Here is an 18,369-nt window from a genome sequence, read left to right as displayed (position 1 = left end):
TATGGAAAGAAGTATTGAAACCGGAAATAGTAAATTTCTACTACCTCAGGTTTTAGTGGAAAATGTGGGTGTAGAAAGTAATTTTTCTTTATACGATGAATCGATTGCAAAACATCGCTTGCCGCTATTTGTTACTGCTTTTATTCTATGGTGACAAACGTTGAAACCGGGAATTTTTAACTTCTACAACTTTCGGTTTAGAGTTAACGAATGAGATGAACCTATTCTTGGAAAGCTAAATCCATTGCAAAAAAAAAAAAAAAAAACGCTTCTCGATATTTTTTGTCGTTTTTACTCTATGTAAATTAGTATTGAAACCGGAAATACTAGTAAATTTGAACCACTTTTCATTTTGAAAACGAAGTGAAATATTTGTTTAACGTCCTACGATCATCCTCGTTAGACTAAGGGAGACGGATGATTAGGCAAGTGAATGATGGAATTGTTGGAATGAGAATGTGGGATTAAATGAAAGTAACCCGTAAAAAAAACCCATGGACACAGTGTTGTCCACCAGAACTTACTTGATAGGGGATCGAACTAGGGACCCGACGCACCAGAGGTAAGAGCTCTATCACTGAGCCACTTGTAATATACCATTACAGTTGAAAGTAATGGCAATTTTTTTTACGCACCCTGTACCTAGTAATTTTTTTTTTAATTCAATTTCGGTTTAGTTACACAATTTATTTACTCTCTCTACTTCGAATTAAATATAATGAACCCAAAGGTTTCGTTAGTAACCATATTCCCACTGTATAATATATTTATTTATATTTTGATTAAGTGTAAATCCCATTTCCGGATATATAAGTTGAAAAGTTTCCAGGTTTACCATTCTGACGTCATACCGAAACATAGTTCTGTCATTGGATATAAATTTTCTTAATTTCAGACCAATGTAGAATTTAGTCAGGTACCTAATTTTTCCCTCACCCCCTCTCAGTAGTCCATAGTCACTTTCAGATCCGGTTATATCTGGATTTACCAAATTTCCATTCGCTTTGTAATTTCCGCGGCTAAAATTTTCTTTCTGATTGGAGGAATTCTCCTACCTCTGGCTTTTTCGGCGCAATGTTATTAGAATAATAGAAGACACCTTACGAGACGCAGCTTATATTTTCGCCTACCTATCTGCGTTAAAAGAACTAGGATTTTAATAGAATTCAGGTAAAAATATGATTTAATTTCATAATTGAACACTGAAGGCTGTGTAGGAGCCCCCAAAACAGTGAAAAAAGCTACATTTTCCGTAAAGAAACAATTCAGTGAAATAACAAATTCCAGTTCTGTTTACTAGGAAGCCATGTTTGCTGCCTATCGAGAATAGACAACAGTGAAAGAGTGACTTTACTTTTTTTTTATTTCAAACTCAAGTAGGGATTAGGGACATTACGACCTGATTAGTGCATGTTGGTCGTGTATACAGTAAATGTGATTTATCATTATTTATTTCGTAATTGCATGTATGTAGTAGGTTTGATAGTACTGTAAGTAATCATAATGGCAGCTTAAGTTAGTTCAAAAGGGCTCCTATCCCCTTTTCCAAATTGAACCAGTTCTAGCGGGGGAATGGGTTAGTTATTGTTCGTTTTAGGGCCTTTTCCCCTTTCAGGGGAAGGGTCCCTCCATAAACCTCGTTAAGGTGCCCCCAGGGCATCAATTTTTGGCAATCATTATGTAAACAATTGGTCAGGTCAATTAGACCTAGTGTTACCTTTCTCATTTTTGACCCCCTTTAAATTAAATAGAGCCGACTGTATATATCGACGAGGGAGTAATGTATTTTAAATCTAATGTGTTAGGTTATTTTCGTCAACATGCATGTAACTAAATGGTGCATGTTTATTTTAGTTAGTTGTCTTTATGTATAGTACTAACAGTGGTGTATGTAGTTAGTAGTTTTGTGTGAGTGTGTGAATTTTCGATTTGGACAGTGTATAAATATGCTTTAATTTAGTACCATTTTGCTAACATAAATAAACCAGAGTAAATATTAAATTTCTGATTAATGAGTACAAGTATACATTTCAGTACACGGTAAATTATGCCTCCACTACAGCGCTATAGCGTCAGTTTTCGGTAGTCAATTGTTTGTTGACAGTACGACATCGCATGACTTAGTGATTTAGATTGTTTGATTTTGGACAGTTATTCTCAAATTACTTCCCGTGGACATGGTTTTCGGTTCGGATGAGTATACCTTCGTATAAAATAGCATGAGATCTTACTGTACTGAAAATTTCAGCTTGCTAGGTCCAGTAGTTAATGAATAATCCGCTGAAATAAAGAACACCTATTTTCTTAATAGGAGTAAAGTCCATATGCTGTTACTGTTCGTTTAAAAATGTAATATTAAATTCTCTTTTCCCGTGGCTGTAGAAAATTCCATTGTTGCTTCAGTTTTATCAACAAATCAGAAATAGATTAATCGTTGACAATTTAACTTTCCGTAAATCCATGTATGATTTTTTTTTTAAACCTGCAAGGTAAATACAATTTGGGTGCTTCGAAATAAAGAGTACGTGGTTCGATGAATGTGATCGTGTGGTGGTTTGAGCGTGATAGATTGTGATAGTTATATATATATATATTTATTACTGCGTAATGTAAATATGTGTATGGCCTGCGTGTAAAATGTACGAAATAGGGTGTTTATAAAATATTACTTCGTGCGAAAATTAGTAGATAATGAATGAATGTAATGATATGTTAATAATATGATATATAATATGAATGAAATGATGACCCCTATATTTAAATGGATAGGCCTAGTGAATTTTATATAGTGAAAATATGAATATGTTTACGAAGAAAGAAAGAAAAAAAAAAATCTCTCGCGTTTTGACTTCCACACCAGTGCATTCATCCAACCGAGTTTGCTACTTGGATAGTAAATTATAGTTGGGAATTGTGTGTTACTTTGCATTTATGTACCTCCTAACAACAGCCCCAGATCTTAAGCCTTTCAATAGATAGAGTAGCATCATGTGGGAATTACTTCTAAAGGTTGACAGAAATGATAATTAAGAAAACCAACTGCTATATCCTGTGATCATCGAAAAGTACAGGTTTCGGTCGTTTGTACCTTTAGCATTCATTGCCTCTCCGAGATTTTTTTTTTTTTTTGTTGCTTACCTTATTTATTTATTGTGCAGTGTTCATATAACTCAGTTCGGACTATCCGATTAAATTAACTGCTACTAAATTAATATTCATGGATAGCGTACCCGGACGTCGACCCCTAGTCCCCTTAAGTATTTTTCATGTCTTTTCTTAGTTTAATTAGATGAGGGAAATTAACGACGTCCCAGACGGTGGCATGTCTGCGCTGGGTAGCCATCGGTGATGTTTCGGTAATTGAAATCACCGATCCAAAATTCAGTTTATTTATTTAATTTTTTTTATTTTGGCAAATTCTCATTAGGGATATCTTAGCTATTACTCTAATTTCATCCCTATTCTGGAATCTTCTAGTTTCCAAGAGGTCGGATGATTTTTTTTTTCTTGAAATTCTAAATTAGCGCCTTCTCTAACCTTCCGGACGATTTCCGGGAACCTGCTGGTTTGGGCCGGATACGGGGATCGGATTTCAATCTTACAACCAAATACTTGTGGGATTGGGATCTGATGGACACAGAACTTGCATCCTTGGCAGCAGGGCGTTCCTTGAGTCTACGTATTTGAGTAGACCACCCTTTTGGCATGTTAAGAATATTTTGGCTATGGATTTTGTTGAGAGCGAAATTCGATTTCTGTCTTTGTAGCGTTAGTTATTTCCCACTTAAGTCTTTGGCGCCACTATTTCTTCGTCTTCCTTCTTCTCTATCTCTCTCTGTCTTCATTACTTAGAGATTTTTTTTTCAAATTTTTCAACCTTGCCCCCCCCCCCCCCGGTTTCTGAAACTCATGAAAACGTACAATATTTCATATCACCTATTTCGATCGTATGTACTAACTGAGACATCGAGGGATGCAATTCGTGGAGGTATTGCAGCCCATCTCGGGACCATTTTCGCGATATTCAATCCACCACGGGAGAAATTGACGGGAAGGTACACTATGCTTTCAGATTCCTAGAAACCTTCGTTATTCATTGATCATACAACTTATATCAATTGATTACTGATTACTGGTTTTTATTTCTATTGATTGGTCATATAGTGTGTATGTATTAGTAGTCTGGGCCCACTAGTTTCCAATAACATTGATTTTTTTATATACATCTATATATGTGCTTACATAGTTTTAAAAGTTACGTGCCTGCTCATTTTGTTGCATTTCCACCTCTTATGTCATTAAATAACACCAACTATTTTTTATATATCTACGCGGATCTTTAGTAAGTTGAAAATGATTATTGATTACCGGGTTTATACATATAAATTACAATGTTGCAACCTTATGAGGAAAAAAAGTGAATTTTTGATAGTCGGGGTTTTTGTTTTTGTCTTTGAGCCAATAAAATATAAATATTTATAAAATATGAATACTTGTCGAATATGAACGGTTATGTAGAATTTAAACGTCGACGAAATACTACGATGGATATTAAAGTGAAATTTATTGTATTGATTAATATGAATACATATATATATATATATATGCGAGTATGTATGTAATGGGCTCGATATTTACCCTGGTCTTGTTAGGTTGCCATAGATTTTTGACACCCGGTATTAACCAACTATTTGTGATATATAGTATTACCGCGTAAATTGTCATAAATTACTTTTTGTTGAGTTGTTATTAATTTCTGTAACTATTAAAGTGGAATATAATGTTAAATACTGCATGTGAATAAAACAAGTAGCGGGTCGTAAGATAAATAAGAATAACCCTAATCCTTACCCAAATTTACTTTGCGAGTGAAATTAGCAACCTACGAAACAGTGCGCCCCTCCAACGACTTTTTCCATCAGTAAACCATGAAACAAATCCTTCCCCTACGATCGGAAACCAAACTATTCAGTATCTAGAATTTTTTGACTACAAGATCTATACTAGGAAAAAATTAGTGATCTTAAATTCAACGAACTGAAATCTGTTTAATAAGTTAATATGAATACCGGAATATGGAAATATGTTCTCAATGTCTGTGACTGGATTCAAAATTTTTTAACCTTGATAAACTTTGAAATTTTATATTGAGTGCGTCGAGTGACAAAATGAGAAATATAAATATATATGTGATATGAAGCGACTATTTGTCTATAGCTAAAACAAAAACAATTAAACACTCTCATGGACACAAACCACAGTGCAAAAGAGAGTTGGAAAAAGGAGCTATTATCGATGTGAGAACAAAGACTCATAAAATCGTCGAAATGTCTCCTCTTGGGACAGAGACCTAATAAAATGCTATTAAAGTATTTTTTTTTTAGAATGATTAACCAATTATATATATATATATTTTTTTTTAATTTATTTTTTTTTTCTTTCGTTTTCCGCAATGATATATATATATTCATTACAATGAATCCTAAATGTATTGATCTGTGAATCTCCTTATTTTTGTTTTTTTTTTTTCATTTTTTTTTGTCAAATTCTCTTTTATGTAATGCAACTTTTAATATATATATATATATAGGAAGATAAATGTGTTATTTGGTCTTGATAAAATTAGCGAATTTCTATGCATGTTAATGAAACATTCTTTCCATGTATTAAATTTTTCCATGTTATGTCCAACTAATTTTTCTTTTATTGAAATGTAATAAATGTATATAGTAATGTAGTTAGGTTAGTTTAATTTAACTAAATACAACCCAAAGTATACATTGTCCTATATGAATGCGTGTGTGAGTGAAATGTAGGTTTAGTATTAAGTGCACCAATTATCTTGTCATACATGTGTAATTTATTATAATTATTGGTAGTTATCAATTGAACTCATTGAATGTTAATACTAACTTAAGTTGGCTCTATGAAGGAAGTAAAAAGGACTGAAGTAGCCTGAACGAATGATCATCATGAGAGAACTGTGAAAGTCAAAATCTTCGACACATATGTGATACTCTGATTTTTTTTTTTTTCTTTCTGTGGTCGTTTCTAACATGCCATCAACTTCGTCCTCTATTTTTCAAGTATTGGATATTAGTCTAGAACTTCTGGAAATATTGAATAAACTGTAAACTTAAACTTTCTCGTCTATCTCAGATCTAGATCGGGATAATTTGGTAGTTGGGGTTAAATGGATCTAGATCGGGGATGTATGGGTTAACATGTGTCTACCCTTAATCACCTGAATACCAAATATTAACCCAATAGCTATTGGAATTCGATAATTATTCACTTTCTTTACCATATTTTTCAAAATATGCAGTAACAGTTTCCTTTTTATTACCTTCTTACTTTACCTCTTTCCTCTTCTATTTTCCTTTTCCTTTTTTTTTTCATCTTCTTCTTCTATATTTTTATTTTTTAATAAAACTGAAAAGGGGGGTCGTGACTGGGAATTCTATATGTAATAAACACGGTCATGTATTTATTTGATTTTATTTTCTTTAGAAGTCCGATAAAAAGTTTTCTCGTTTCGATCGAATCTAGTATGTTCAAAATTAAGAAACGGCTAATATATTCCAACGTAATTAGACATGAGCTGATAGCTTCATGAACACCCCCACCAGGGGTGAAGGGTTCCCACTTACGACTTATTCTTTTCTTCAAACAGTTTTAGATTGACAAGCAGTGACAGGATTCGTTGTTATGGAAACGTTTGTTTCTATGGCAACGGCCCCTCCCCCTTTTTTTTCAGTTTTACACTTGGCCTCCAGTTCCCATTTTAATATCGTGTTGTGGGTGGTAGTGACATGTTCTCTTGAGACACTGAATCGATCGCAAAAAGAACCGCTTGTCGATATCTGTAATCGTTTTTGTTCTATGGCGGTAAATGTTGAAACAGGAAATTGATAATTTCTACAAATTCTGGTTCGAATACAGAGTCAACGGATGAGAAACCTATTCTTTGAACGATGAATCGACTGCAAAAGCTGCTTCTCGATATCTCTTATCGCTTTTGTTATGACAGCTCTCGACAGACAGACATAGCCGTTCTATAAAACTTTTGACACTTAAGCACAGGACAATTTAGAAGTTTGAAAAAATGCTAGCTCAAGAACTAACGTTAGGCAAAGTGTTATGAAATCTCCGTGCGGCAGATTGAAGCCGTCTCTTTATTATTGTTTAAATCAGCTACTACAGTTTTTTTTTTTTGTTTGTTTGTTTGTTTGTTTGTTAAATAACTATGCTTGCCTTGTGTAGGTGTTATGACACATACTATACTGAATTTGGCTATAAAACTGAAATACATAGAATTTTTTTCACTAATGCTTTATAGGCCTTTGCCATAACTGCCCCATGTCACCCTACTTTAATTTTTCCTTTTCTTCTTAATTCTTCGCTTTTCTTTCTGATAAAGCATTAGTGAAAGGGCTTACAGCTGATTAGGATTAGGAATTATACTTCTGGACATTCAGCATTTTTTAAGCCCATCAAGTACGAGGAATAACGTACCTCGGCGACCACACTGTACGAGGAAGGAAAGGAAAAAAGTGTCCTGGAACGGTTATGTTAGATACGATCCCGCAATTTGCCTAGTCTGAAAAGGATTTTCTTAAGTGTTGTGTGTCAATGTTTCATTAGATTGTGGTAAGCAATTCGTTATAAATAGTCTGCACCCAAACAAAATAAACTTTTCTTCTTGAATGTCAACAGCTATGGGTCGTTTTATATTCAAAGGAAGAGCAGATTTGGTTTCTTGCGCTTCCTAGTGGCATATAGGAAGTGGATAACTCTTCGTAACTGTGGCATCATTTGATTAATTGACATCTCGCACGTGATCTTAATGCATGCGTTTAATGCAGCCTTCAAAACAAAAGAAAAGTAGGGGTCTCAAGGGACAAAATACGTCGTGTCAAGTGTCCCACAGCTGCTCACTGGGATATAGATTAGGTAGTTTGGGAAATGTACAAGATACAGGAAGTTCAACTGTGGTTTCTGAACTATTTCTACATGGGAGGTACGCAGACTACGTATGTTATCGTCTTGGAAGATACCATAGCAACAAAACACACAAAAACTAATACGGCAGGATATTCGCAGCCTGCCAGGAGATTGCGATACTGAACAGTAGTTCTGCGTTCGTATACGACTGCCACGGAATCTCATTTTTGCCACTCAAACATACCAGAAACCAAACACCCGCCGTCACCAGACTGCACCATTAACATCATACGCGATTACTCAAGTATTTCATACGGTAAGGTTCCTAAAGTGTGTTGTGGTGTAGCTCACACATGCAAGCGTTCATCGTGCTAATACTGGATATGTCTTAGAATTAACTATGGTTATAGTGTGTAGTCAGATGTTCTATCGTTCCCATACCAGTCGCTGAATGCGACGATCACCGCAACATTTAACCTCGCGCCGTCTTCTACAGTTCTGCCGACCCATTGACACAATTCAAACATGCTTCTACTACTCTTGTTCTCGAATATCCCCATTAATGCAACTGTTCGCACAAACGACCTTAGGCTTTAGAAAGTGCGATCTGACATCTGTCAAATACTAATAATATAAATAACAAAATAAAATAACAAAAATCTTACGAAAGTCTGATTCAAGAAAACATTCTTAAAAAAGATAAGTAATTTCCAGTTAATTTCTATGAATGAAAAAAACTTCAAAATTAAATTCAGATTATGAATGTTTGGACTCAAACGAATGTTTGGAGTCAAAGAAATCCACTTCCTGCATTTGTTTCCATTACCATTTAGTCATCTCATTATACACACTGTTTGTGTTAATACTTTAGTTTATTACAACGACTTCGCTAACAAAAAAAGAAACTTAACTATTATCATACCTTTGTTGGAGCTTCTGTAGTATTATGCCGCAACTGAATTGCTCCTACAGCTTGAGGACTCAGATACCCTGAAAACCAGTATGTTTTTTTAGTTATTTTGACATATTGAACAAGCAAACTACTTTCCTCCTACATGAAACAAGTATATCATGCCCGTCTTTCCTATAGGTTGGTTGTTAAAACAAAAAATAACACTAAAGGAGCATCGCAGTACGCGACTTCGCCGCGGACGAACCTGAATCTCCGGCTTACCAACCAACCAGCCAGACATTGTCACTCTTGACGGCAGTTTCTTATGCCTTGAATCAGATAGGCTGCACCACATCTATGGAACTCAAGCACGGAGTGAAAAAATCTTAATACGAGCTAAAGGAATGAATTCTCAAAATTTGAAGTCAGGCAAGCCGTACAGTTTAACTGAATGAAATATTCTTTTATTCAGCCGCACTGAAGTAAAACTACTTGATATCTAAAGCTCATAAACTTAACTTCTGCCAAATCTGTACAATCACTAAATTTCACTATTTAAAGATTTACGAAAATCATACACCTGTGAAACTTATAAAGGACTGTTATTATTATAAACCTGTTTCTGTATTGTTATGCAATTTTTCATAAATTTTAAGCAGTGAATTTTAGTGATTGGACAAATTTGAAAGTTGAGTGTTTTTGGAAGAAGTTAAGTGAGTTAACTGCTGTATCACTGGATCAATTTTAGGATATTTCCACGGTGAATTGGAGAATTTATTTTGGTTTGTAATGGAGAGTGAGTGAAAGTCAGGTCAGGTAAATAGTTAAGATGATGATTGTTTTGTTGGTTGTTTTTGATGTTCTAAGCGGCACTGTATGTGGAGACGGAACGAGCTATTTGGTGAAGAGGTATACTTGTTATGATTTAGTGGCGGAAAAGGTAGTGTGGAAATGGCGCGTATTTGTAATACATCATGTTTAGTTTTGTCGAATTAACGAGCGACCTCACCTAATCTAATCTAATTTACTACATTTTGGTACTTGTTTTCGATTTTCGAATGGTCCAGCGATACAGAAGAAACATCGTCAAGTTTATAAACATTTGGAAGAAAGTAGAAGATAAAATATGTGAAATGAAGCAATTCGGTTAGGCAACTTACGGTACTGTGGACATAGAAAAAAAAATGCCAGCAGATAAGCACAAGACATTGAAATTATCGGCATAAAAAGAATTCCAATAAGCATATAGTAAAGTACTACAATTTTCCATATTTATATAGCCAACATATCTGTGTATCAGATAAGCATCAAAATCTTACCATATTAATGATGAAAATAATCATAACAAGGACAACCATAATTTTTAACCGATGTGATTTCTAAGGACTTGATTTATTAAATAAATAGCCTTAAGACTTGTCGTTCTTTATGCAGGAGGTACATATGTAACTTCAATAGTACGATAGAAATAACACAAATAACTAACTAACTCTATGGCCTATGAAACCCAAAGGTTCAATGCTGCGTTCACAAAAGCTCTCCACTGACTTTTATCCTTAGCCAACTGGATCCAGTTTCTACTTTCTATTCTTATCTCTGCGAGATCCATCTTAATATTGTCTTCCCATCTACGCCTAGGTCTTCCTAATGGTCGTTTTCCGATTGGTCTTCCACTCAAGACTTTGAAAGAGTTTTTACTTTCTTCCATTCTAGCTACATGACCTGCCCACCTAAGCCTCCTAGACTTGACCCTAACAATGTTCGGTAAACCGTATAAATTATGTAGTTCCTCGTTATGAAGTTTCTGTCATTCCCATTCCCGTTCCTCTTGGGTTTGAATATTCGTCTCAGGATCTTGTTCTCAAATACTTTCAATCTATATTCTTCCCTCAGAGTAAGCGACCATGTTTCGCAACCATACAGAACAACAGGCATGATTATCATTTTATATATTTTAAGCTTCAAATTCCTTGACGACAAGAGATTTTGAACCGAATAGTAACACGCATTCCCTGTTTTTAGTTGACATTTAATTTCTTCGTGAATATGATTTTCATTTGTTAATATTGATCCTAGATATTTGAAAGTATCCACTTTATCAAAAGTATTATTTAATATTTTAAAGCATCCATAATTTGTCGTATTACGGTCCCGACGCATTTCCATGTATTTAGTTTTCTCTGCATTTACTTCTAAACCCATGTCTCTGCAACCGTTTAATAAGATCTCTGGATTTTTTTTCTATTGTTCTCCTATCATCTCCTATTAAATTTACATCATCAGCATATCCCATAATCTGGTAAATACCATTCAACTCTAGACCCTGGTTATTATATTTGATTTTCCTTATAGCGTGTTCCAGCACAAAGTTAAATAATAATGGCGACAACGCATCTTGTTTCAGGAAATTTTCGACGTGAAAGCTTGTGGACAAAAATTTTGCTACCCGGACTTTACTTTCGGATTCATTTAAACATATCTTAATTAATCTAATTAGCCTTTTCGGTATTCCACGTTCTGTAAGAACGTTGTATAATGTTTCTCTCCTAACCGAGTCGTACCCTTTCTAAAATCAATAAATAGTTGATGTACCGGGGTATTGTACTCCCACTTTTTTTTCAAGTATTTGGCGAATGGTAAATATTTGGTCGATAGTTGATCGATTTCGTCTAAATCCGCACTGATAATCTCCAATAATTTCATCTGCGTATGGGGTCAATCTTGCTAATAGAATATTTGAAAGGATTTTATAGGATGTTGACAGAAGAGAAATGCCTCGATAATTATTACAGTCAGTTTTGTCGCCTTCTTGTGAATTGGAACAACGATTGATTCTTTCCACTCTTGTGGCAATTCTTCCTTGTTTCAGATAACGAAAATGTTTCGCCTTGTGTTATTATGCAACAACAAGGTTATGCTGGAAGGGGTGACATAAGCTTAAAGCGGAATCCAAATCGTTTCTCGGCTTCATCCAAGAAAATTGTCCATTTCGACACGAAACCGGGACTAATTGGTCACAAATGCGATTGCTGACCCACTCGCGAAGGACTCCTGATAAAAATACGTTGTACTGATCTTTACATAGATCTAGTTGTTAATATAATTGTCAAGAGTCATTTCAGAAGGACAAAAAGATAAGCAGTTACACAAGCAAAAAGATTATACAATTATATATAAATCGGGAAACTCCCGCCTTAGCCATTGGGAAAATGCTGTTATTACTTTAAATGTATTTGCATATAAAATTTTAAGGTCAACGTATCATAATCACTACGCTAAAACTGAGGTATTAAATTACAAATTTGGTATCATGCAATAAAATTAAAACAGTCAAATCCAAGCTGCTGTTGGAAGCTGCGTAGGCAGTTGATAAATTTTGCCAATCTCTGTAAATATATTTAAGCAACGTTGGCTTCTTTATAAAACAACAGGCATTCAGGCAAGTAGAAATATATAATTTGGTTTCGTTTCGTATGTTTACGCTTAACATCCTTATGAAATACCAAGGTTACCACGGAGAAGAGTTTCGCTTAAAGGGACACCTCGAATCGCTACTTGGTTTACACTTGAAAGATGGGTTGTGGTTCGACCGAGAATTGAATACGGAACCCCTTGATTAAAAGATGAAAAGTACATAAAGGTAATGCAGATGGTTTCATATGTGGAGACGTCACCATGAAGTTCACACGATTTAAAGCATTTTTCGTTCTTTTTTTGTTTGGTTTAAACTTTTTTAAAAAAAAAAAAAAAAAAAACAGCTGTTTTAAACCACCTTGGTTTAAATCAGCCAACCCTGGTCATTATTTTACTTATGGAGACCTTTGTTCCCTATAACCGGTTAAAAATAACACAAAGTAGCCTAATTAGGACAGAAATGGAATCATTCATAAAGGAAGCACTGCACATTTTAACATCTTATACGCAATTTCTCAAGGTATTCTACGTTCCAATAACTTCAAACAACCCCTATTATTCAAATGCTTTTGCTCGCTCAAGGTATTACACTCCTCAGTAGGTTACTAAATAGATCATCTGGTGCAATTATAGGCTACTTAATAAGAATAGGAAGCCGCTCAAAGCTGTTTATGCAGACTTTTGCATCCGGGAGCACTGTCAACCTAAACATAATTTTCTATAAACTATGGATATTATTAACAAAAGTCTATTAATATGGATATTGATATGGATATGCATATATGCATATTAATATGGATATTGATATCGATACGTTGGAGGACGGAGAAATCTCAAAACTAATACATGGTGTCTAGCAAATTTCTCTCAGCAATTTCCCGACTTTTTCCAGACTTTTCCCGACCATTTCCAAATTTTTCCCGACTCATTCTAAAAAAAAAAAAAATGTTTTCGTAAAATTAGGAAAGGTTGAATGTAATGAAAAAGTGTACAAGTTCTTACCCGATCATAGAATGTCTCCTTCTTAATATATGCAATGAAATAATCTAATCATGCAATTTTTTATCTCCTCTTCTATAGTAGCAACTGATTTACGATTTTCTGTTTCTTTGCTTCAGGTTCCTTTCGTCTCTGTTCTGCTCTTTTTTCAGCGGCCCTGCGATCTTTTTCCGACATCACTTTTCTGCGGTGTTCTTCGGCTTCCTTGAATCTCGCGTATGCGTTTCTCATTGATAGAATCATCTGCTTTGGGATAGGAAGGGCTTGTATGCCACCAGCCTCATTGACAGCATCATACACTACACGCTGCGCCACTAAACAATCCTCTGACAAATTTTCAACTACTATTTCTCTGTTTACCGAAAAACCCCTTTCCAATGCTGCATTACCGTGGGAAAGACTTAGACATATCTTTACTATTTTGCACAGATATACATCATTTGGTGGTAACACATTCATCCAGAAGTCATCAAGTCACACTTTATCCTTGTGCAATTTCATCTCGCTAGCAATTGCACTGTCTGGAAACATCCTAGTGAAAAGAACACTACTTTCAGCACTGCGTAAAGAGTTGTGATTCATCACCTCGTTTATACACCACAAAATCTCCGCCTGTGTGACTCTAGTTTTAGTTTATATTTGTCCAGGGTCGAAGTAGACCTACGAGTGGGAGAGTATGTTTCGCTGGATGAGCATGGAACAGGGCTAGTGCTGGTGCCAGGTTGATCTACATTTAATGAAGACGCAGGAACATCTTAAATTTCTTTAGGCTTTGTTGGGAAATGATATGTCATTGCGAAAGTCTTCTGTCGAGTCGCTGCAAGGTTTTGATGGTGTACGAGATGCAACGCGTACCACGTGACCGCTTCTACGTAGAAAATAGAAAAACGGTTGAGATGGATCGCGATGTATTTAGGAACACTTTAAAAAAAAAATACGATGTAAACGTACTACATCGCGATGCATTTAGGAACGCGAGGTTTATCGGAGTCGCTCCGACAAGCGTCAGCATCATTTCCAACATGTGGAATTTAATTCCATTTTTCCCGACTTTTTTTCGCAAATTCCAGACAAATCCCCGAATTCCCGACCATTTTTTAAATTTAAGACAAATTCCCGACTTTCCCGATTTTCCCGACTGCTAGACACCCTGTAATAGTAATAGAAGTAATACAAATAACAACACATTTTTAAGCGACAATGTAAAAATAAAATTATTTTTTTTAACCTTAACATCCAACTATTATCCCTTTAGGCTAAAGGAGAGGGATGACTAATGAAAATGAAGGCAAGTTTTTATTTTGGTCATTTATTCATTTTATGAGATTCTTCGACTCAGTGATTTGCTCTTCTGAGTTCGGTTTTGTTCCACTATGTTCATTACTGGTATCGAGTCATATGGGACGTAGTGTCCTCCAGTTGAGGCTTTTTTCTTTGAGCGGGGAAGTATGAAAATATGACGTCATGGTGTCCAATTCTTCGTGTGGTTTGTTCATGGGTGCAATGCTCGCGTGTTGATTTCTACCGTGTTATGGGGGCACACGTGTAATGGGGTGGATGTTTCTTTTTTATTATGAACAAATAAAAAATTTAAATTTATATCACTTATCAACATTAATATGTGACAGTGATGTAAATACTTACAGATTCTGGTTCTGTTTTAGTGTCGGTTTATATATTCGTGAGTGTCCAGGTAATCTGAGAAATGCAAAAAACTTAAGACATAATTTCGAAACATGTTAATAAGACTCAGCCATTATTAAGGATTGTTGGAAAGGTTACTCGCCCTTAGATACTGCTCAATGTAAGCATTTAACTGTGAACCACTCCTCTATTTTCTTCGATCCTGTTAATGGGTCATATACATAGATATTGAGAACGTTTGGCCATTTGGATCTGTACACATGGCTCAGAAGGAATTATGCTGCAATTCGGCTATTATTTATGGAATAGGAAATTTTGTTCTGGTTATAGCATCGAAGAAAATACATTTTATCACATTCACCAAATTAAAAGCTGATGTATTTATTTCTAATTATTTTTTCCGTAGTTGTACGATATATATAAATAATTGGTTTGGTTCGGAGGCTTGTCTCCTTTTAAATATACAGTTGTGTGTAGTTTGCACTAGTTTTCAGCTTTTTTACTGTAACAGGGGGTTAGGGGCCTTGTCCCCTCATGCATATATAGTTTGGTTTACTTTGCAGCAGTCTAAAAATATGGTGGTTCTTGCTGTAGTTTTATATGTTATTTCATAGCCTACGTAATATATTTCAAGTTTTTATAGAACTGTTATGATAGGAAGTTGGCCTTATTCTAAATCTATCAACATCTGAAAGATGCAATGGGTTAAAAGGGAGTTACAACTGTATTTTTCAACTTTTTTGGGTTTAAAATGTAGATTTCGATGAGCTGTGTCCAATGGCACCACTTCTGATTTCTAGAACACACCGCTTCAAAGTCAAATTAAGGGTCAAATAGTAAAAAGTGGGACCGTTTGACACTGCGGACCAGTGATCGACTGGGATGAAATGAGTGTAATTCGATTCGTATTTACACATACATGAATAATTGATATGCCATTTGGCATATGAATTATTCATGTACGCGTGGATACGAATCTAATGACACCCATTTCGTCCCCGTCGGTCACTGGTCCACAATGCTCGGGAAAAAGGCATATCAATTATTCATGTACGTGTGAATAAGAACCGAATGACACCCATTTTATTCCAATCGGTCACTGGTTCGCATTGCTCAAAATCCAGGATTTCCTTTAATTTTCGGGGTCAAAATAGAATTTGCGGGTAAATGGCATATCAATTATTCATGTAAAAATACATGTGGATGCGAATCGAATGACAGTAATTTCGTCCCAGTTGGTCACTGGCCTGCATTGCTCAAAATTCCGGATTTTCGTTAATTTTCGGGAAAATAGCATATTATTTATTCATATACGTGTAAATACGAATTGAATGACACCCATTCCGACGCAGTCGGTTACTGGTCCACATTACACAAATGAAACCACTTATTTTTTGACCCCTAATTTGGCCTTGAAGCAGTCGGTTCCAGAAATCAAAAGTGGTGCCATTGAACATGGCTCATAGAAATCTGCATTTTAAACCTCGGGTTAAGTGCTGTATCGCCGGACTAATTTTAGGAAATTTACCGAGTAAATTTATTTAAGTCTGTGACGAAGAATGAGTAAAAGTCAGGTAAGGAAAATAGTAAAAGTTAAGAAAGTGGTTGTTTTTGATGATGTAAGCAGCACTTTATGTGGAGGCGGATGGACTATTTCGCGAAGAGGTACACTTGTTATGATACAGTGGCGCGAAAGACAGTGTCGAAATGGCTCGTGTATGTCAAGGCTGTGCCACATATTGTAAAATGTACACAAAAATTTGGGCGTCTTTAATCTGCCCATTTCATGTCGAGAACAGAACCCACCCAAACCCTGCGGGGCTTGTAACCCGTTCTTACTACTGTTATTACTCCTACTTATACTATGGATCCGTATAGTAAAACTGTACGCCTAATGTAACGTAATCTAACGTAATGCAGCCAAATATAACCGAATGCAGTACATTTTGGTACCTTTTTTCGATTTTGAAATTTGTCTGGTGATACAGCACTAATGCCTAAACCCCAAAAAGTTGAAAAATAAGGGGCCACGCTAACTCGCTTTTAACCGATGCAATCTTCTAAAATTATAGAATCATTACAGTCGGAACCACTATGTTTTCTAACTGACTCGACTCGTGAGGAACTGGTTCCTGAGGATACTTAACAAACTGTTCCGAGGAACTAGTTCCTTACGAATCGGTTCATTAAACGATTCATTGAGTGAAATAACTGAAGAAAACCTTCCCGAAATGAATTTATTATGAAATTAGGTTATCTGTGCTTTCCCACTCGGAATCGTATCCGGAACCAGTGTACTAAAGAGACATGCGTTAACCACTAGAGAGAAGGCTAAGAAATAACGTAGATATGATATACAAAAACGTAAACATTACAACGTAAACCTTCGTGAGTAATACTGCACACAATGTGCACTCCAAAACTGATTTTCGTAGATGAACTGTACTATGAATGTAGTACTGTATCCCCGTCTCCCCACCCCACCCCACTGATTTGACATTCAAACTCCGGACTCTTCGTATGCATAAGCTTGTTCCGTATCCCATACTTCAATGGGTTTAGATAAACTGCATTTATAGTCATTATCTAATGGCATCACATGTAATTACCATTACTGAAATCATAATACCTTCTGTGTGCAGGTGTTGATAGCAAAAATCGGACTCTTCAATATATTAAAGACTAGAAAGATCAAGATTTTATTTTAATGAAAGTCGGTGCATTTACAAGCATTATATATATTACCAACTCTCTTCATACTCTGCATTATATTTTGTAATTTATATGTTCTGCGTTCCAAAAAACTTTTAGTTAGTAACAAAAGCAAAATACAGGTGCAAATAAACTTACCAAATTGACCTCTTAATAAAGGATACCACCTTACTACCGCACCAGCCATCTTTGGCTTCTTCTTCTTCGTCTTGCGATCCAATCTCCATCTCAAGTTTTCTCAATGTGTTGATGCTCCAAGCAGATATCTACTGAGCAATATGATAGGAAAAATGAGGATCTATATATTTCAAGAAGTATCGTCAAGGATTATTCAGAGTACGAAATGAGAACGCACAATACAACCAATCACTTCAGGTGGACTAACTATGACAGATACACTATATACCACATGCTGCTATGCACTAGCGCAAATCCCGGGGGGACATGTACCCCAATCTTTGACCTGGGGGGACTGTCTCCCCCAATAATCTGACTTAAAAAGTGCTTTTTGGGATAAATGTGATGATTTGTGTCCGACTGCCACAAAGGAATGTAAGATGAAATTGATTTCTCTTCGCTTTTCCATTTTTAAAAAAGGATCGTATTCTGTAGTATTTCAAACTGAACTTCGTGCTGTAGTGCGTTTAGTAGTCTCATCAATATGTATTAATTCCACTTCCGCTACTTGGGCACAAATTGCAATAAATGCCGGAGGAGGATATGTCTCTCTCCTCATGCTGGAAAGTTGTCTCAGCTGTAGGTAC

At 35.6% G+C, this 18,369-nt stretch overlaps 1 protein-coding gene across 1 annotated transcript in view; it reads right to left on the bottom strand.

Moving 5' to 3' along the window:
- The window catches only part of ND-51 (NADH dehydrogenase (ubiquinone) 51 kDa subunit), a 68,910-nt gene extending 51,023 nt beyond the window's left edge, over positions 1-17,887 (bottom strand). Inside the window, exons 1-2 of the mRNA XM_081769213.1 lie at positions 17,744-17,887; positions 8,867-8,934 (exon numbers count right to left, since the gene is read on the bottom strand). Of these exons, the coding sequence (XP_081625339.1) occupies positions 8,867-8,934; positions 17,744-17,792 (117 nt within the window). The 5' untranslated portion in view covers positions 17,793-17,887. The remainder of the gene's footprint in view (positions 1-8,866; positions 8,935-17,743) is intronic.
- Positions 17,888-18,369: the final 482 nt, after the last annotated feature.

This window comes from Thermobia domestica, chromosome 8 (assembly GCF_964235325.1).
Source record: "Thermobia domestica chromosome 8, izTheDome1.hap1.1, whole genome shotgun sequence".
NCBI classification, from domain to species: Eukaryota; Metazoa; Arthropoda; class Insecta; order Zygentoma; family Lepismatidae; genus Thermobia; species Thermobia domestica.
This window is presented reverse-complemented; position numbering and strand designations above follow the sequence as displayed.